The sequence below is a fragment of the Caretta caretta genome, chromosome 12 (assembly GCF_965140235.1).
Source record: "Caretta caretta isolate rCarCar2 chromosome 12, rCarCar1.hap1, whole genome shotgun sequence".
NCBI classification, from domain to species: Eukaryota; Metazoa; Chordata; order Testudines; family Cheloniidae; genus Caretta; species Caretta caretta.
In genome coordinates this window covers 4,560,648-4,581,343 of record NC_134217.1, presented here as the reverse complement: position 1 = coordinate 4,581,343, position 20,696 = coordinate 4,560,648, and the positions used below count along the sequence as shown (strand labels likewise).

The window sequence follows — 20,696 nt, the reverse complement described above, 5'->3', positions numbered from 1 at the left end:
GATCTGGGCTTCAGCTTTCTGCCCTGGGCCCCAGCAAGTCTAATGCTGGCCCTGCTTGAGGTCCCCTAGGGGGCCCCGGACCCCTGGTTGAGAACCACTGGTATATAGAATTTCAGTCTCCAACTCCTGTTTCCCTGCCCCTCCCTCACTCCTGGTTGGGGATTACCTGCTTTCACTTGCCATTTCATACAGGCTACAGAGCCAGTGAGCAGCTGGCTGAGATGATTGGGCTGTTCCTGGTGTACTTCATATGTCTTCCCTTGTAATTAACTGGTTCTCTGCTTTGTGTGGCTACCTGTATGCGGGTTTTGGTGCAGGAATACCTGAGAAGCAAGATCCCAGCGTTCCTGGTACAAATTGAATACTTGGTTTAGTTTATAAATGTAAATAGTCCTCCATTCTCTTGGCACACTAAATGTCTGCCGGAGACAGGTCTAGCATAATGGCATTTTAGAGGGAAGAAGAACTGCTTCTCTGTGCTACTGACAATATCCAGCATGACCTGCCCTGTCATTGGGAATCTTGCCACAGGATTTTTCGCTCCTTTGTAGACACTTAATGTGTGGTGGTATATTGAGAGCCACCCAACTGGTCTGCTAATTACACAGAAAAGACCCCTTGGAGTGCAAGGCAGAGCTAGGACCTGTCTACACACCAATTTACTGTATTTATCACATTAGCCATACAGTTCTCTGGGATTTTCACTATCCTTTAGCAGTGTCCACACGGGATGTTAACTGGGCAGCAAGCTGGTGCACAGTAGATCCACACACCCTGGCTTGCCATGCAGGGTCTTGCCTTGTAGACAAATCCATAGTTATGGAAACAAGCCTGGCTTTATTAATAAATGCACTTTTCTTTCTCTCCACACTGAACCACCTCTCCCCCTTGTTAAAGTTTGGTACTTTGTTTTTTGTAGGATTAAGACAGAAGTGACTTAGATACACTAAAAATAGATCAATACTAGAATCCATTTATATAGCCTGTCAGGTTCCAAATAAATCAAAAAGAAATGGAAAACAACCAAGCTTTGGTCTTCGGGGAAGTCTGTTTTCATTTAGGGAGAAACTTCATTCTAACTAGATGAAACAATGGAAGTAGAGAAGACCATTGGCTGTTTCACCTTGTTTTATACTGTGTATTGATGCTGGTCTTTTCTCATCTGCTGAGTCTTCAATTTATTTAAAGTTATCTTTATTATGTAAGTAAACCATAACCACAGCTGTATCCTTGAACATACAAGTGTTACTTCATTGTCTAGTGATGTGTAATTGAACCACCAGAATACACATCCTATATAATTTCTGGCTGCATTAGCTGTGTTCTGCTCTACTCCCTAATTAATGTGCTGTTCACCTCAATGCAATCAACAAGTGGAACAGGGGCAGAGTGCCACATCCATCTTTTGTGAAAACTTAATTTTGTATTTAAACTCAGAATAATAGAAGAAAACCATTAATTAACTGGTGCTAATTGAAGTCCTTCTATTTCCAGGGTAAGCTGAAAGAACTCAACCATATGTCAAGCAGGCTGCTTCAACCTGTCTGTTCCCCTCCATTCAAGCTTAGCCAAAAGTCCAGTGCGGAGATAGGAAGAGGAAAGAAAAGGGGCTATGGGTGAGGGGAGAGAAGAGATTATCTAATACCTAATGTGCTTTTATTTTATTTATGTCTCAACATTATTTTAGAAGCTGATATTTTGTTACAAAAGAAATACTGTATGTTGCAGGGGAATAGGAAAACTAAAGAATGCCATTGTTTCCAGGAAAGTCTGACACATTCTGTAACAGGAAATATATTGTGACCAGGTACTGCCTAAAATTAATTACAAGTACAGAAATAGTTAAAACTACAATGAGCCTCTTTAAATGACAGGGGGGTTTTGACCTGTGGTTAGGTTTGGTAGAATTTGGTTTTTAATTTTTTGATAATTTCTACAGTATTTTTAAAGAATTCTGTCCATTTCTATCAGACAGTGGGGAGGTGGGTCAGATAATTATTGAACAGCTATAGATACTGAGATTCAAAAACACAAATTGTCAATATCACATGTCAAAATATACAAAGTAAATAACCTGAAATCAAACTCGAATAAGTTCTCAAGCAGTATTTTTCTGACTTTGCCTATCTGTAAATTTCAATTATATCAATGGAAATATTTTTTGTCGGTTTCCATGTAAAGTAAAATCAATGTTTGATGTTTGCCACCTAAAGATCTAATCATAACAGGCGTACCTTTGGTACCGTATTGCTATGCAGAGCAATAGGTTTCTAAGGGCTGTGTTAGCCAGCCTAGTAAAGCTTTATCATATTTAAAACCATCCTAGTTGTGAAGTTTTACCCTTTAGTTCTGGCTGTGTGCGGTATAGCCAAGTTTCATAACTCCACTCCAGTTGATTCCGAATATGTACCCTATAGCAATGAACTACAGAATGACTAAGTTGTCTTTTAAGTCCTGGGTATTGCTGTTATACAGTGACCTCTACTGGAGGGAAGGGAGAGGATGTTTACAGGTTTTAAAACAGGTTATCCTTATTGGTGGTGGTTTGAACACTTCTCATTCAGATTTGGAGTTGGCAGCTGTCTCTCTGGCAGAGTTTCACCAGCTCTGAGTTTGGCACCTGTCAGGGTTCCTTCCCCACTCTGAACTCTAGGGTACGGATGTGGGGACCTGCATGAAAGACCCCCCTAAGCTGATTCTTACCAGCTTTGGTTAAAAACTTCCCCAAGGTACGAACTTTGCCTTCGCCTTGAACAGTATGCTGCCACCACCAAGCGTTTTAAGGCCATCTGTCTATCATGCTCTTTTTGCTTCTCTTCAGCTTTGATTCTGGCTTGCTCTAGTTTATTAGCTGCTTCACTGGTAGTCATTTTCCTGCTTTCTTGTGCTTAACTCTAGCTATACCTGAAAGTTCAGGGGAGGGAGACTTGTGAATTTCCCTGCAGGAAGTTAACTACCCTGCCTTTAGATAGAGAAAACTCCAGCTCAAAAAAGAAAAATCCCTTTGTAAAAAAACTAACACCTCTGTCTCCAGGCAAATAGAAAACCCTCTAGCTGCTCTCAACTTAAAAAAAAAAAACCTCTTCAGGTCTGTGCTTTTGGTTCAGAATGATCTCTGGTTCAAAGTGATCCCACTGCTCTGCCACCATGTCAGGGTTCCTTCCCCACTCTGAACTCTAGGGTACGGATGTGGGGACCCTAGAGTTGCGAAGGCAAAGTTCGTACCTTGGGGATAGGATACAGAAGGACCTAGACAAATTGGAGGATTGGGCCAAAAGAAATCTGATGAGGTTCAATAAGGATAAGTGCAGGGTCCTGCACTTAGGACGGAAGAATCCAATGCACCGCTACAGACTAGGGGCCGAATGGCTAGGCAGCAGTTCTGCGGAAAAGGACCTAGGGGTGACAGTGGATGAGAAGTTGGATATGAGTCAGCAATGTGCCCTTGTTGCCAAGAAGGCCAATGGCATTTTGGGATGTATAAGTAGGGGCATAGCGAGCAGATCGAGGGACGTGATCGTTCCCCTCTATTCGACATTGGTGAGGCCTCATCTGGAGTACTGTGTCCAGTTTTGGGCTCCACACTACAAGAAGGATGTGGATAAATTGGAGAGAGTCCAGCGAAGGGCAACAAAAATGATTAGGGGTCTGGAACACATGACTTATGAGGAGAGGCTGAGGGAGCTGGGATTGTTTAGCCTGCAGAAGAGAAGAATGAGGGGGGATTTGATAGCTGCTTTCAACTACCTGAAAGGGGGTTCCAAAGAGGATGGCTCTAGACTGTTCTCAATGGTAGCAGATGACAGAACGAGGAGTAATGGTCTCAAGTTGCAGTGGGGGAGGTTTAGATTGGATATTAGGAAAAACTTTTTCACTAAGAGGGTGGTGAAACACTGGAATGCGTTACCTAGGGAGGTGGTAGAATCTCCTTCCTTAGAGGTTTTTAAGGTCAGGCTTGACAAAGCCCTGGCTGGGATGATTTAACTGGGATTTGGTCCTGCTTCGAGCAGGGGGTTGGACTAGATGACCTTCTGGGGTCCCTTCCAACCCTTATATTCTATGATTCTATGACCCGCATGAAAGACCCCCTAAGCTTATTCTTACCAGCTTCGGTTAAAAACTTCCCCAAGGTACAAACTTTGCCTTGTCCTTGAACAGTACGCTGCCACCACCAAGCGAAACAAAGAACAGGGAAAGAGCCCACTTGGAGACGTCTTTCCCCAAAATATCTCCCCAAGCCTTACACACCCCCTTTCCTGGGGAAGGCTTGATAATAATCCTCACCAATTTGTACAGGTGAACACAGACCCAAACCCTTGGATCTTAAGAACAATGAAAAATCAATCAGGTTCTTAAAAGAAGAATTTTAATTAAAGAAAAGGTAAAAGAATCACCTCTGTAAAATCAGGATGGAAAATACTTTACAGGGTATTCAGATTCAAAACACAGAGGATCCCCCTCTGGGCAAAACCTTAAAGTTACAGAAAACAGGAATAAACCTCCCTCTTAACATAGGGAAAATTCACGTAAAACAAAAGATAAACTAATCCGCTTTGCCTGTCTTACCTCTACTGGTTGCAATATTGGAGACTTGGCTTAGGATGGGTTGGAGAAGATGGATTTCTGTCTGGCCTCTCTGTCCCAAGAGAGAACAAACACGTAAACAAAGAGCACAAACAAAAGCCTTCTCTCCCCCACTCCCCCGATTTGAAAGTATCTTGTTCCCTTATTGGTCCTTTGGGTCAGGTGCCAGCCAGGTTATCTGAGCTTCTTAACACTTCACAGGTAACAGGATGTTGCCTCTGGCCAGGAGGGATTTTATAGCACTGTATACAGAAAGGTGGTTCCCCTTCCCTTTATATTTATGACAGCACCGTATATCTGTGTTGACCTAACGGGGTGGAAATCAATAAAATACAGGGATTTTTGGTGGTAGTTCAATCCACTTCCAGAATTTCTGTTGCAGCTACAGGAGAAGAAATCTGCTCTCATGTGCTAGGTAGCTTCAAGAGCCTTTTAAGTCCTGCCCCTTCACTCCTGGGCAATTCAACAGCCATTCTCTCTCTGACCTGTGGCTGCCACCAGTATGTACAAATGGGTACAGTGCACCTCAGCTGTAAGTCAATCAGGTGGTAACCAACATGGATGCAGTATTTCTATATATAGTTCCTCCACCAGTTGGGCAGGTGGGCTTCCCACATCTTCTGCCTAGTTGGAAGCAGCAACACCTTCTGTTCATCTTAGCCCCCAGCAGAGTTTCGGAACTGCAGGGGCCAGGGCAGGACAAAGGAAACCTCTTCCCAGAAAAACCAGGGAGGAAAGCCTGCTCCTGTGCCTCTGTCCTGCGGTGCTGGGGGGCAGGTCCATTCTGTTTCCCTCTCCCCCTGTGGCCTTGTGCCCAGTTGCTGCAGCCAAGCCTGGGCAAGTACTGAGCTGCTCTGACCCACACAGCCATGCTCCGTTGTAGTGGCCCGCACATGCACACTTTGTAGACAGCTCCCACATAATCCTGGACACCCAGGGAGAGGCCCTACAGGTGGACCAGAACTCAGGTCAGAGTTCATGCCGAGTCTTGGGTCTGCACTCCCAAGAGAGCCTCCTCCCTCAACACGTGAGCTCCCAGCCCCTCCTACCCTCCATCATCCCTGCCCTTTAAAGTCTCCACGAAGTTGGCTGTCAGTCCTCAGAGATCCCCCTCCTCACACACAGTTGCATCCTCCCCAGCATACACCCACATCAGCCAGGTAGCCTATTTGAATTATCGAGATGGGACCTGGAGCATTTCCCTCCAGTAGGAATCCAGCATCCTCTTGCACAGGGCTGACAACTAGCCAGGGTGCCTCACAGCCCTGCAGGGGCCTGGCTGTCTGAATCTTCAGGCAGATGGGCTGAGCCAGAAACACCTCCTTCCAGAGGGAATAGCCCCTTCACTAGGAGATTTTCAGTCCTGCTGCTGCCTGGTCCTGGTTTCCCTCAATCAACCTCTTCTTGTCAAGCTGCAGTTCCCTACTTCCCAGATACTGCAGTAGGTACCTGGCCACTCCCAAGGCCTGGGTGTAAGATGTCATGGGCGGAGGAGGTAGCTTACACCACCCCTTCCTTCTGTGACATTGGGTTGTGAAGAAAGCAGAAGAGAATTGGTGTTTGCGGAATCCCCCAGCCTCAGAAGGTCTATAGGAGCCTGATTTGCAGACCACATCTGGCTGTCCCCAGGTCTCAGTCTGTATCTACCAGACAGAAAAGACCATTCTGACCCTTTACTTGGCCCCATCCTTCTCATACTCAGGGCCTGACTCCCAAATGCTCCTTCCTCCTGAAGCTAGAGATCCTGGGCTTGGTTCTTATCACCCTTCCCCATTCCCAGACGAAGGGTTCTTTCTCCTTTGGCCATCCATAGGATTTTGGCCAGGAATTCGCTCTGTCCTGGAGCTCCCCCAGTATGGGTCTGAGGGAGGACTCTATGCTAGGTTTGATTCCAAGGCCGTAAGGGGACATTGTGATCATGTAGCCCAAACTTCTGTAAACACAGGCCAGAGAACTTCCCCAAAATAATTCCTCTTGAACTAGAGCAGATCTACTTCCCTAAGGGTCTCAGCTTCTACCCTCAGGGGCTCTGTAGGCAGCTTCCCAGTGGGGGGGCCGTGCCCTCATAACCAGATTCCTTAAGGCAGTATCTTACCTTAACCCCGCTGTTAAGTTACTCTTGGGGGAATTCTGTGCCAAAAAATAAATAAATTCTGTGCACAATATTTTAAAATTATGTGTATTTTATTTGTCAAAGTAACACAATATAATCATGCCAGTTTCAGTTGTTTTGGTAATTTATTTCGAAATATCTGTTAGCAAGTATGTTTGTAATAATGCGAACAACAAAAAAGATTCAGGATATGTTTTTTTGACAAATAGATTCCTCACTAGGCATATTAGTCAAGAACTTTGAGAAATAATTCATTTAAACTACAATATAGAAATTTCTTGCACCCCTCAGAAGCAGTGCAAAGGCTTGGGGAAGTCAGGGGTAACAGAGGAGCTGAGGGAGAGGGAAGTAATTTCTGGGAAGGAGCCTGGGAGTGAACATGGAGGGGTGAGGGTGGGAGAAGTATGGAACAGTTGGGTTTTTTTGAGGGGGGATTGTTAAGGAGCTGGAGAGCCTCCCCCATGCAGATTCTGCCTGACTCCTAGCCTCTCCCTTTCAGTCAGGCACATCTGCCCCATCCATGTGTCCCCCTCCCCTGTCCCCATGTGTCCTTGCACCCCTACTCAGCCACCTCTTCCCCCTATCCTCATGTGTCCCTAAACCCCACTCCCATTCAGCCCCTGTATCAATGCTATCACCCCACTAGCTTCTGTGCCCCTGCCTCAGTCTGTTCCCCCCACTAGCCCTTCTGAATCCCAGTCTGTGACCCCCCAGCAGCCCCATGTGCCCAGCTCTGTCCTTCCCCCCCATATCCTGTGTCTCCTCACCTGGCCCTGCGGGCAGAGCTCTCTGAGAAGGCAGCTTCTGCTCTCCTCCCTCTCTGTGGCTGGCTGCTCTGGCCCTGTGCTGGCTGCCCTCTCTTCTGGTGACACAGCAGCCCCTGGTGACTGAGACATGTAATTGTGGCGCCTCCCCGGCAGAATCTGTTTTCCGTGGGGACATGAATTTTGTGCATGCGCAGTGACACAGAATTCCCCCAGGAGCATTAAGTGTCTTGTGTCTTTTGGAGCCTAAAGGTAATGCCCTGCGCTCTGAGCGGTTTGACCCATCCTTGCTGTTCCACTCACTCTCTCAGTCTGGAAAGTGCCTGTTCCCTCAGCCTGGGGAGCCTTGGAGCTTATAGCTCCCTGAGTTCTCACTTCCACAAGGAGACACTAGCTCTCTGAACGAGCTGAAGCTTCCTCCCTGAGGTGGTCTTGGCCTTCCACCTTAACCAGGAGAGCTCAAGCTGTTATCCCACGGCCAGACTCAAGGTTGATTGCCCGTCTCTGGATGTCCCCCAGGTGTTTTGGATCAGCCTTTTTCAAAGTAAACCCTTCTGCAACACCATGTTCCTCTTCATGCTGCTTGAAGGGTCTCATAAAGGGATCATAGAATATCAGAATCATAGAATATCAGGGTTGGAAGGGACCCCAGAAGGTCATCTAGTCCAACCCCCAAAGGGATGAAGACTTCCAGAAAGATTCTTTGTCCTGGATCAGAGCCTGCAATTAGCATCCTCCCGTGCTGCCTGCCTCTTGCCCAGGAAAGGTTCAAACTCATTCTGCCCCCAGATTACCAGCAAGTGCATGCATTGGACCTAGTCTATGCACCCCATGCACATTTTATTAAAGTTCTCTTAGGGGTGCTCTCCGCAGCTCTTGTGATTCTAGTGCCCCCTGCCTGCAGTATTTAGCTTCATCCCATCGGCCTGTGGTCAGTCTATGGTGCAATGACACTGCATTGCACAGCAAGGGCTAAATTAATGTGAGCATTTAATCCTTGCGTCTTTCAGCCAGGTGTCACTGCAGCTGAGCACAAGTGCAGTCGCTTTTTTAACCAGCTTGGCTCCTTTGAATAATCTCTTTTCGACATTGCTTTTGGATGTGTAAATAGAACCGCCGGCTTATTTGAGAATTACCTGGTTTAAAATATGTTTATCATTGTGTGAGCTGTATATTCTGGTAGCTGGATTGCTGCTGTATTTATTTAGCTCAGTGGTTTTACTTGCATTTTTCTATTTAATTAGAAATGTTCAGAAGCATGTGGTCTCTTTTCAATAAAAGGGTTAATAGATGATTAAATTGTAGCTGTCTGTTTTGGTTGTAGATACAGTTCTATTTATATTTCTTTAAGATGGGGGTGAACCACTAGTATGGTAGCCAACTTGGTTGAACCTGACCCTGTGTATAACCTGGGGCTGTGCAAACAGCAATAAACCTGGCCATGTGGACAACCTTGTGAGTGAGAGGAGTTATAAGGCTGTGGTCAGGAAAGCAAATTCATTAATTAGGAGAAAGGAGAAGTACGTGGCGACTGGGTCTTTTTGTAATGTGCCTAGCACAATGAGGCTCTGATCTGAGTCTGTGCTAGGCGCTGCCGTAAAACCAACAATATAAGCCCCGTGGAGCTTACTCACAGCAGATGTCACATTCCTTCAGGGAGGATCTCACTGGCTTATTTCCTGCTAACTTTATGCCCATTTGGAAGCTGTAATTCCTGAACTGACTCTGACAGTGTTCCAAATGCTAAGATGGTCTTGTACAGCAAAAGGATTAAATGTATTCTGGAGTGGAAACATTAAACGAAACACTGTTCGTCAAGGGAGAGAGGGACTCAGAAAACAATTCCAGATAGACCCCAGCAAGTCCAGCAGTGGAGTAGGAATCCTAGGAGGGAAGGAGAACATACAAGAGGAGTGAGAGAAGAGAGGATAACCGGGAGTGGCTTCTTTTGTGTTTGGAGCTGGGACTGGGCTTCCCATCTAATGGTGATAGCATATGGGGCACTGGCCAAATCGATGTTCAGCCCGAACCCCGCAACCCAAAGTGACTCATGCCGCCGCACCTCTTGGTAGAGTGAGAGGAGATTTTGCCGCACAACCCCCCGACCCTCTTTTTTAGAAAATTGGAATGTAAGCAGTGTCCCCACCTGCTGTTCGCTTGTGCAGCATGTTGTGGCTGGAGAGGTCTCTAATGCTATCTCCTCCAACAAGTGCGCTCTGCTGCTGGGGAAGGGCAGCCCAAGGGAACCTGGGAGCCTGAAGAGTCTGATTGACCCAGAAATGTAATCAGCGGTTGACTCCTGCTCCAGGGCCAAACTAAGCCAGTTACAATGGTGCACTGAATCTTTAGACAGTTCTGAGAGCCAGCAATTTTAAAGTCTCCCTTTATTTCATAAACGAGTCAGAAAGGCACAAAAGGTTAATGCTCACCTCCCAGCCATAATGAGCAGCATCTGGGAGATGCAGGAGCTCATTATAAAGGCAGTGGCTTTTACCAGAAACGCTTGGCAAAAGCTGTCTTAAGGGTTCACTGCAGAGTTTTAAGAAGGCCGAAAGTCAACAGGCTTCTTTTATGCTAAACTGACAAGGCAGGAAACCTGTGAGATTATTTATACTGTGGTGAGAGTGGTGGCACCAGGTGAGCTGCACAGACACTCAGCATCTTGTCGATGTCAACTTGTGTTGACTTGTCGACCGCTGCCTGGGGTGGAGTTCCTGGGGAGCAACTCTCTGGATTATCGCTTTTTGTTCCTGAAATGAGATGCAAGACAGGTGGGTATCTGAGCTTACCTCCCAGGGCAGAAATGGGTAGGATGATTCGTTTTTGGAAGGAGAATGCCAGCTGGTGACTATTTCAGATTGGAACTGAAGGGGCTCCTCTGCTGGGAGAGTTTCTAATCTGTCTGTCTTAGGCCCTCTAGAATCTATGATAAAAGACAGACTGCTGTCAAATGGGGTGTAGTAGACCAGGTGCGTCCAGCTTATCTGGAACAGCTACAGCTGTAAATGGAACAAAAGTGGCAGGATCACGTCACAGGATCACATGGAGCTATGCCCTCTCCAGGGTGGGTCCCATGCCTGGAGGTTGTGCTGCCATTTGAGTGTCACTCAGCTGCACGTGCTGAAGCCCTAATGATGCTTCGCAGCTTCCTAGGCTAACGGGAAATTACTCGAACACAAAGAAGGTTATAGCCTGTGCCCTTCATACAGGAAACGGGCGGGTGTAAATTGTGCGCCCGTTCCCTTCCCCTCTCTTAGGTAACTTTGAACTAGTCCCTGGCACTGGCTCCTACATGATGGCTGTTGCTGAATCTGAGACGCAGGGGCAGACCCGTCCTGGCCTGCACAGCTGTGAGTGGAGTTAAAGCAGTGCTGAGCGAGATGCTAATGTTGCAGTGATGGGTTTCCCATCTGAGGCCGAGAGCTTCTGACCCAAACTCTGCCACTTCATATCTGCCTGAGGCACGGCCGGGACACAAAGGCTGGACTCACAGAACTCCCTGGGTGATTTACCGAGGGTAGCTCTGTGACTCTGCCGCAAAGCATCATCCTTAGGCCAGGCAGTAGGCGGCTGCTCTACACACCTTACGTCCACGAGAGCCGCCCAGCTCACTCCCTGACCATAGCTGGTCTCCTCTTCTCTGTCGTCTTCCCATTACTGCACTCCCCATTTCAGCCACACTGGCAGCAGCCTTTCCTCACGCTGCTCCTAAATCCCCCTGGAGCCTGGGTGCCATGAACCTCCCCGGCCCACCCACATCTTCTCTCTTCCATAGCTCTCCCCGAGTTACTGATTAAAGGGGCTAGAAGCATTTTAATGCTTCCCGTATATTTACAGGCAAAAGGGAGACTGAGGCATGGTGCCTGTGTCAATGTTGCTCGGTGCTGTGGACCCCCCCCACCCCCTCTTGTGCAAGGGCAGCTTTCCCAAAGATCTTCTGTAGCGCCCGCAGGAGGTCTGGGCTGGACACAGGAGATGGGTGCTCTAGCCTGTGCTGTAGGAATAAACAGGAGCTGCTGGTTCAGGGGTTGCCCAGGGTGTGAGGGTGTCTTCCTGTCCTCAGAAGGTCACGGGTCCTTTTCCCAGACATGTGCTAGTCAGGCCTGTGCCTCTCTGAGCACAGCGAGGGAGCCCCTCTTGGTGCAGATCTAATTGTGGGGCTGGGCAGGGCCAGCCTGGCTCTTCCTCGGACCAATGCCCCACACGCCATCCCAGAGCAGACACACAGGCTGGCTGTACCTGCCCCAATGGATCATTTCCCTGCTACTACCCACCAACTAAGAGCATCTGGCCTCATGTCTCCCGCAGGGGGGAGTTCTCATGGTCCATCCCAGGGAGCAGTGAGCCCTCTGCCCCCAACCCCTCCGAGCGCTGGAGCAGGTTGGGCCTGTCTCTCAGTCTGCATTGAAACCACCCCGCAGCGCCATGGCCTGGCCTTTTCCTGCCCACTTGGTAATGGGGAGAGGGGGGAGCATGCTTCATTGCAGCTCTGCTGCCACCAGCATGCTCGCAGACCTGGAGCATTTCACTTGGGGGCAAGGGGGCGGGCGAGGGAATGACCCCCTGGCCTGTGATCAGCTCTTCAAACAAGGGTTCCACTCAGCCTGGGCCACACCCTCAGCAGGGAGCAGAGAAGAGCTCTTCTGGGCTCAGAGAAAGGCGAATCAGTTATTTGGGGCTGGAGGAGCAATTCTTCCAGCTTCCGAGGGGATGTGATGCAGGGTGTGGGGGAGGCTGTAGGCTGAGGAAATCCTAACCCTCAGCAGCTCTTCCAAGCAGGCAAAGCGTTTTGACTGTTCTCCCCTCCTTGCAAAGGTGCTGCCCCACCATGCAGGGAGTTGTCATCAAAGCAGCCGGAAATCGGTATTAATGTTTACAAAACACCAACCAAACCTGCAGAGCGTCCCTGGGGGAGGAGCTGCTGGCTGGCAGAGAGCTCTGCACACTGGACGGTGCAAACAGGTTTCTTTCTGCCCTGGCTTGCTCAAGAGCTAGTGGTTTTCAAAGGGGGTGGGGTGGGACCCCGCAGGGGGTTGTGAGGTGACTACATGGGGGGTTGAGCTGTCGGTCTCCACCCCAAACCCCTCTTTGCCTCCAGCATTTATAATGGTGTTAAATATAAACAAGTGTTTTTAATACATAAGGGGGGGTCGCACCCTGAGGCCTGCTGTGTGAAAGGGGTCAGCAGGACAAAAGTTTGAGAACTACTGAACTAGGGCCTGGCCCACCCGGCCTCATGGGGAGCAGTGGAAGCTCGCTTCAGCAGCAGTGACAGGGCCCAGCCTGCACGGGTACCGAGAGCGACTCAGCCAGAAGCCGCAGTGTTCCAGCCCTGGGACGGAGCAGATCACACACGGCGCTGCCAGCTGCTCGGGGAAGCCCAGTGTGCTCAGGCAGGATGGAGCATTCTCTGTGCCCAGAATCAGTCCACAGGCCCCTCACTGCTGGGCTGTCCCCACAGAGGGGAACCCGGCTACCTGATTGTGTCTCACAGCATTCAGTCCATAAGCTTCCCAGTGGGTCCCCACTTCACGCTGAGCAGCACGGTGCAGTTCTTAGGACACAGGACTGGGAAGTGAGAGACCTGGACTCTGCTCCTGGCTGTGCCCCAGGCCTGTTGTGGGCCCTGGGACGAGTCACTTCACTTCTGGGCACCTGTTTCCCCCATGATAGAAGAGGTGATACTCGGCCTGCGTTGTGAACCAGCCAGTAGCGCTGTAGGCGTGAGGAAGTCTGGAGAAGGCTGTGGGTTCTGGTGATGTTACTCTCCAGAGGTAAGTGGGGCCCAGACTAATTCCTGCCCCTGCCCCAACCCCCTGCTTCCCCAGCTCATGGAGCGTTGGGGCCAAAGGCAACTGGACAGCAAGGAGGGTAAAGCTGGGTCAGGCGGCCTGGCCCTGTCTTAGTGGGATCAGGTTTCCCTCAAGGTCAGGGCAAGTTCTGCCAGCGCTATCCAGCTGGGGCCGTCCTCAGCCGCCTAACGGGGCAGAGGATTCGAAGTGTGCCCACAAACCCAAGGGAGGAGCCCCTGGGTGGAAAAGGGGTGGTAACGAGTCAACATACACACACAGCACTGTGGGCTGCCCCTCGCTCTCCACAGGACAGAGCTGGGCTGCCCCAGAAGGAACAGCATGAGCCCCCCCATACTTTAACCCCCTTCTTGCCTCATCCCATGTGTCCCTGGCTGGAAGCCACCCTTTCTTGGAGCAAACTGCTGTGTTAGCCCCCAGCAATTGCTAGTCTGGTGGCTGGGCCCAGGCCCAGAGCCACAGCTCCTTCCCTGTTACCTGCGTGGTGAGACTCTTTTGACTCCTCAGTGTCTGCCCTGTCTGGGGCTCCCACAGCATCCCCCAGTACAGCTGTCCCTGGTGTGTCGCTCTCATCCTCCGAAGGGCTGTTCAGCTCCGGGTTGTCATAGTTTATGTACTGGTATAAGGGTCGCAAGCGCTGTGGTCTCCCTAGCGGGGTGATAACACCACCGCTGTAACACACAGCACTCTACACCCCAGCCTCCCAGCCCAGGCCCTCAGGGCACCTCCCCAACGCACTGCAACAAAGCCTCGTGGCCCCAGGGAAGAGCATGATCCCTGGGCTACAGAGGGGGAAACTAAGGCACAGGGCAGGGGAGGGACTTGCCCAAGATCACACAGTTCAGCAGTGACCACTCTCGCAAAGGAGGTTGGTTCTGTGGCGAAGGCTCCAATCTCAGACTTGGGAGACCTGGATTCAGTTCCTGGCTCTGCTGCAGACTGGCCGGGTGCCCTGGGGCAAGTCCGTCAGTTCCCCATCTGTGCTCTGGGGATACCAACCCTTCCATCCCCCACTTTGGTCTGTCATGTCTAGTTAGACTCCGTGCTGGGACTGCCTCCCTCTGTGCCTGGGAAGAGTCTGGGGCGATGGAACCCCAATCTCAGGCGCAGCCTGGGGGTGCTATCACCATAAGGAGAAGCTGGGGTATGTGGCAATGGGGGAGTCTCTCCTGGCTGAATCCTCTTTGGGGGCCAGCCCTAGGAAGGGCAGCAAGGCTCTTGGAGCATGATTGCCTTGGGGGCCCAGCTCTCTGAAGGGGAGCCCTCCCTGGGCTGGAAGAGCTCAGAGCTGGTGGTGATGGAAAGACACCAGGGAGGAGGAGGAAGAATGGAATCTGGCACTGGGGCTCGGCCCTTATCCCCTTGGAGGGCACCTGCTTGTATATATTTGGAGAGAGGCAGGACTCGCCCAATCTGTACAATGGGGTCTATGGGGAGGAGGAAGCAGACCGGGCCCCAGCTCAGCGATCAGGCTGCTCCTTAGACCTGAGGCCAAGGCTGGCAGGTGGAGGATGTCAGGCACGCACACAGCCTGATCGTGTAAGGAAACCGCTGCTGGGGACAACAGTCACCCGGACTCCACAACACACACACAGAGTCAGGGAGCCCAGCCTGGAGCTCTTGCCTGTCTATCCCCAAACCACAGGTCTTTGCTACCTGAGCTACAGGAGATCCCCTTTAGCTGGTAGCACTAGCAGGGCCATTATCTTTTCTGGGGGCCAACCTACCTTGCCCTAAGCCGGCCCACCATACTGCCATAGACGGCACCACAAAGGCACCGGCGTGCACTGAGAAGGAGGATGCCTGCTGCCTCCCACAGGTACAACGAGAACAGCGAGCACCGCCGTCGCGCCGGGAAGGGGGCTGTGCGATTCTTTGGTGGTGCATCGTGTGCACTTACTGTCCGTGCGCAGTGTGTCCGGGGGCAGAGCCGCTGCCATGCTGGCTGCAGAAGCAGGGAGGTCTGACGAGCTTTTCCTTTTCTTGGCTTTCTTGTGCTGCCTGGTAGCGAGGGGAGAGTCCACCTCCCCCGCCTTGGGAGGCAGCTTCCTGAAGTCAGCGTGCTGGAAAACAGGTACTGCAGGATCAGCCCTGTGGAGCAGAACCAGAGACAAGGGGACAGTGGGTTTGAGCTGCTGGGCAGAGGGACAGCAGCCCCTGGCAGGGCAGAAGCGTCCCCTGCTTCCCACACAACCTGCACCAGTGCCAGGAAACTTCCAGAAAACAAGCTTACCTTTGGGCTATTTTGACTCCTTCTGGCCCTCCGCAGGCTGGGAGAGTATTTCCCGGGGGGCTTGGGCAATGCTGCTCCTGTCTGAAGCTCGAGGCATCACAGCTTGAAATGCTCTGCCCTTAGCCCTTGATGAAGATGGAGAAGTAGGACCTCGCCCCTTGTGCAGATGGGGAAGCTGAGGCAGAGAGCGGGGCAGTGACTTGCCCAGGGTTGTGCCCAAAGTCAGTGGCAGAGTCGGGAGAAGAGAACCCAGGACTCACATTCCCAATCCCCTCTGACCTAACTGCGAGAGAACAGTTTATAAATTAACCCAACCCTTGCTGAACCTTGCGCTGGCTTTGTATCTTAGGAGAGGGTCAGGGCAGGTCTGCGTTTTAGCCAGCCTGCTTTACGCAGCCCTGGTGCGGCTGCCTCCCATAGCCTTGGTGCAGCTCTCCAGCGGGCTGGCATGTTCCGCTGTCTCTGCCCTCTCCTCTGGAACGGTGGGGAGAGGCTTCACCAGGCACGCCCGACGCATGCGTCTGCATTGCAGAAGCTGGTCATGGCGAGCTGCCAGGCTGCAGTGCAGCTGAATCCTACTCTGGACGCTGGAGTTACCTTGAGATGGTCCCAGAAGGGATGCTGGTTAGTAGAACCTGTTCTGGGTCCATTTCCTGATGTGTTATTAATGGGACTGAAGCTGGTATTATTTAATACGGCCGTGTTCTGAGAACACAGAACAGCCACAACTGCTGTGCCAGCTTCCCCTGCCGTGCCCAGCCGCCGTGCTCAGCCAACGTGCCACAGGCCCGCTCGGAGGGGAGCCCCTCTAAGGCAGCTCAGTCTCTGCTCCATTCAGCTCCTGGATCCTCATCTGGAGGCTGAGGCCTCATCTGGAGTACTGTGTCCAGTTTTGGGCCCCACACTACAAGAAGGATGTGGATAAATTGGAGAGAGTCCAGCGAAGGGCAACAAAAATGATTAGGGGTCTGGAACACATGGCTTATGAGGAGAGGCTGTGGGAGCTGGGATTGTTTAGCCTGCAGAAGAGAAGAATGAGGGGGGATTTGATAGCTGCTTTCAACTACCTGAAAGGGGGTTCCAAAGAGGATGGCTCTAGACTGTTCTCAATGGTAGCAGATGACAGAACGAGGAGTAATGGTCTCAAGTTGCAGTGGGGGAGGTTTAGATTGGATATTAGGAAAAACTTTTTCACTAAGAGGGTGGTGAAACACTGGAATGCGTTACCTAGGGAGGTGGTAGAATCTCCTTCCTTAGAGGTTTTTAAGGTCAGGCTTGACAAAGCCCTGGCTGGGATGATTTAACTGGGAATTGGTCCTGCTTCGAGCAGGGGGTTGGACTAGATGACCTTCTGGGGTCCCTTCCAACCCTGATATTCTATGATTCTATGATCCTCTGCTGGGTGCCAGCTGTGGTGGGTATGAGCCCTGGCCACCAGTCTTGCTGGCTCATGTCGGAAAGGTCATGCAGCAGCCATCAGTGGGTCCTGACTTTGGGTCAATACTGACCTGGACTGGGTTCGACTCTCTGTCTCTGAGACAAGAGGGTTCAGGACTCCCAAGCGACCCAGTGTCCATATGCCATTGTGCTAAAGACAACAAACACTTTCCCAGCTGTCCCTCCACCCCTCCTGCCACCAGGCCTGGGGGCTGAATAAATGGTGCTGTCACAGGAATGGCTGGGACATGCCAGGCTGGCCTATGACCATCCCATCCTTCCAGTCCTAGCATAGACTGGAGGCTCTCCCATGTTGAGAGATGGCAAACCCTGTAGGAACATACACGTGCAAAGCCCATCCACAGGTCCAGCAGCCTCTCTGTACCAGGGCCCAGCGCAAAGGGCTGGCGCAGAACACTGACAGCCCCACAACAGGGCAAGTCAGGGCCTGCCAGCCCCTGCAGGATCCCCAGAAGGGCCTGTTTGGGGCGCCAAACCCAACAGCTCCCTTTCCCCCCACAAGAGGAGCAGCAAGCAGCAGCTGGCAGGAGCCTTCACAACCTGGCATCATCATTCACTCAGCTCCAACGCCCTGTTGCTGCATTACCCTTGGGTGCTGGTGTCCCCCACCTCTCATTCTGGCCTCTGAGATTCTCATCTCCTCCCTCCCCCCGTGCCCACTCCCTGCCCAACTTCAACCCCCAGTGCCAAGCTACTTAATTCTCAACAGAACACAGGTCTGAGCCAGTGTGTAACCAGGCCTGGCACTGGGACGCCATGTGCTGGCCCCTGCCCTAAGCCCTTTGTGCATGAGTTAGGGCCCTGGTCCCAGCCTCTGTCTCAGCTCTTTGCAGGTGGTGAGCTCCTGGGAGCCAGAGGCTAGGCCTCGCCATTTGGTTGGCGCCCGTGGCACACTGGGGTATGATCCCACTGCAGTTTGATGCTAGTAATACAGCCCACAGGGGACCCTCCAACCTACTTCACTGCCTTTGCTTTAAAGCCAGAGGTCAGCAGCCATGCCTGGAGCACGGAGACAGATCGCAGGGGTTTCAGCTCCGGAAAGAGCTCTTTGTGCTTCTGACCTTCTTCATCGTACAGCTTGGTGTTCACAACCACTCCTTGCCCGTCCTCGTCCCACTAGGGAGGGAGACAAAAGTTACTGCTTGGGAAGCGTAAGATGAAAGTAACACTTAGCGGCGGCAGTGCCTGGCCCAGATGCCAGCTCTCAGACCAGCCCCGCGGCAGCCCGTTCTGTGCTGCTCCTCTGGTCCTGGAGGGGAAGCTGAGCTTCGCATTGAACACGTGGCTGGGGGTTTCTGGACTGTGAATTGCTTAAGCTACGTTTAAAATCCATCTGCATAAGAGATCAGGCGTCCTTGGACCTGTGCTGTGGTACAGAGCCTGCCCCCACCAGGCCATAGGACCGGCTAGCAACAGGACCTACATGGCAGCTTGAGGCCCGTGTGCTGCAGCTCGGAGCAAACGCTGGGTTCTGTGGTGTTAGACATACGCAAAGGTAGGATACAATAATTTCATGGTAGGATGCCAGGGCTCTGTGCTGCTATGAGACAAACAGCATGGGAGTGAGACTGCTGCTGAACAGCAATGCTGCGCGGTCAGCTACTGAGGCAGGACAATGCAAGGGAGGCAGGTCAGCTGTAACTATCAAAGTCCCCTTGTAATGGGAACCCTGGGCAGGGTCTCTGGGGCAGGAAGGTGTCAAAACAGCCAGGAGAAATGTGAGCCCCAAATTACCCAGCTGGTTTTTCACACGAATGAACTGGAAACTTTGAAAATCATCATTTTGGGGCCCACTTCTTCTTGTTAAATCTCTCGCAAGGACGAGGTGGAAATGTAACAGAACTGGTAGGTTGCCTTTCTGGGACACAGCCCCTTCCCCAGGGGAGACGAGCTGGCTTCCTCAGGGCCTGGCCACGTCTCAGCCCCACACCGCGGCTGGAGGAGACGCATTCCCCGCTCCCCATGCGCCTGGCCAGAGCCCCTTGTGAACATGCCTGCTTCAGGCAGCCGCAGCTCTTGCAAACGTGCCTGTTCCATTATGGCTCGCATTCTAAAAGTGCAATCGTTCTTTACCTCCAGCGCCTTGATGGTTGGATTGTTCAGTGCAGCTGCCAACTGGGAGAGGAAGCGTCCGGGCACAGCCTTCCCCACAGGCCTCTTCTCACTTGGACTCCTTGCTGCAGTGGCCATTGCCTGAGAACAGGGCAATCAGTGACATCAGATACTGGTGCCTGCGTGCGCACTGTGTTCAGCATGATTTGATCTGCTGTCTGATAATGATGCTTAGCCCTAGATCACTGAGCACTCCAGGCAGGGTTGTGTCCGTAGCCCCCCAGCCTGGGGGCAGGCAGATCAAGCTTCACAGAACTCACCCTGTGCCCCTCTCACAAGACCCCATTACAGCTAGCACAGGTGAGTTCTGGCCACCTAGCAGCATCTTTCACAGCAAAACTGAATGTGAATTTGGGCATCCACAGCGGCCAGGCCAGCCAGCTGTGTTGCAGTGAACTATGGGAAAAGCTGGGCGACTATCCCATAATGCTTCAGCAGGGGAGTGGATGCCCAGAAGACATGCACCCAGAGCAGTGCACTGTGGGATGTCACAGTACTGGGAGGAATGGCTGACACTCCAGTTGCACAGATGCAGTGAGGGGGGGCCATTCCTCATGGCAAAGATCACCAGGGAGCCAAGCCTGTGCCAGCCCAGGCTGCTGCCAGGGGCATAGATGCCACAGTCACTGAGGGTGACCCAGGCTATGTGCAGACACAAGCTATGTTCGGAGCAGAGCAGGCCCTAGACCACTTCCAAACTCAGCTAAGAGCTGCACATGGACAGGTGCCCAGTCTCCTGCCTCGGATAACAACTGGCAATGGTCCCAAGGGCTTGGATTCTCAGTTCTACCAAGACCCCTTTACACCTCATGGGCAGTGTCAACGGGCCACACGGTGGGTGTCAGTTATGTCTGAATGCGCTTTAATGACACCTCATGCTGCCACGGGGCTCACGGGGCTGGTATAAATGAGAATAAGGACCATAATTTATTTGCAATGAATAATCCCACCAGCTCAGGCGGGCGATGCGATAGAAAGATCAGGTCACATACAACGGTTGCTCCTAGGGTCTGAGCATGGTTCGTCTGACCAGAGCAGACAGAAATTTTAATGCTATAAAAACCCACTTGGCAAGAATCCCCATCCAGGTTCCCAAGTGAATGAACCCACTTGAATGATCGTTTCACCATACAAATGCAGTGTCCTCGCTCTCACGGCTTTAACCAGAGCTGCCTGATGATTGGAGGTTTTTCTTAACCACCTGGGTCTACAGTCCTGTGAATGCATAGAACCTCAGCTTTTGTTTTCTGAAGAATGGTTTTAGCCTTCATGGTTGCAGAGAAAACCCTGGAAATGGGAACCCAACAGGTTCTGCTGGCAAACAGAAAGCCCAGCACTCCAAGCCACGCTCTTATTCAAATCTCTGACTTAGAAGGTTGGATCCCATAGGTCTGGAGGCCTGATTCATGCTTTCTGAACATGAGGGTTTGGCAATGCTGGGCATGCTGAAAGCCCTTCCCATCTTCTAGTCACCAAGTACCTGACCAGGAGGGCCCAAACCAGGGAAGATTAGCAGGGTTCAAATATTTGACTTTCAACTCTGAGCCTCAAATGCTTTCCACACAGGTCAGCTCAGCTTTACCAGCGCTCTTTATCCCATTGGGTGTCCCCCATGCTGTGAG

General features: G+C 51.3%; 2 protein-coding genes across 3 annotated transcripts in view; one reads left to right on the top strand and one right to left on the bottom strand.

Moving 5' to 3' along the window:
- The window catches only part of GFOD2 (Gfo/Idh/MocA-like oxidoreductase domain containing 2), a 51,943-nt gene extending 48,274 nt beyond the window's left edge, over window positions 1-3,669 (top strand). The window contains exon 4 of the transcript XR_007352343.2: window positions 1,495-3,669. The gene's annotated coding sequence lies outside the window, so the exon portion shown is untranslated. The remainder of the gene's footprint in view (window positions 1-1,494) is intronic.
- Window positions 3,670-9,827: 6,158 nt separating this feature from the next.
- On the bottom strand, window positions 9,828-19,152 carry C12H16orf86 (chromosome 12 C16orf86 homolog). 2 transcript variants are annotated; one of them, XM_048817061.2, is made up of 5 exons: window positions 19,036-19,152; window positions 17,921-18,078; window positions 15,172-15,362; window positions 13,749-13,919; window positions 9,828-10,211 (listed from the first exon to the last, which is right to left on the bottom strand). In XM_048817061.2, the coding sequence occupies exons 1-5, from the start codon at window positions 19,150-19,152 to the stop codon at window positions 10,066-10,068; spliced, it is 783 nt and encodes a 260-aa protein (XP_048673018.1). In that variant the 3' UTR covers window positions 9,828-10,065. The 2 variants fall into 2 exon arrangements, 1 of the variants encoding a protein (XP_048673018.1); XR_007352344.2 differs by lacking the exons at window positions 9,828-10,211; window positions 13,749-13,919; window positions 17,921-18,078; window positions 19,036-19,152 and adding an exon at window positions 15,505-15,955 and having other exon boundaries at window positions 15,246-15,362.
- Between the last annotated feature and the right edge of the window lie 1,544 nt (window positions 19,153-20,696).

Coding starts and splice junctions, on each gene's coding strand:
- C12H16orf86 (XM_048817061.2), bottom strand. CDS start 19,152: ATGGCCACTGCAGCAAGGAGTCCAAGTGAGAAGAGGCCTGTGGGGAAG. Junction 13,920..15,171: donor GGACACACTGCGCACGGACA/GTAAGTGCACAC, acceptor TCACCCCGCTAG/GGAGACCACAGCGCTTGCGA. Junction 10,212..13,748: donor AAAAGAGTCTCACCACGCAG/GTAACAGGGAAG, acceptor ATCTCATTTCAG/GAACAAAAAGCGATAATCCA.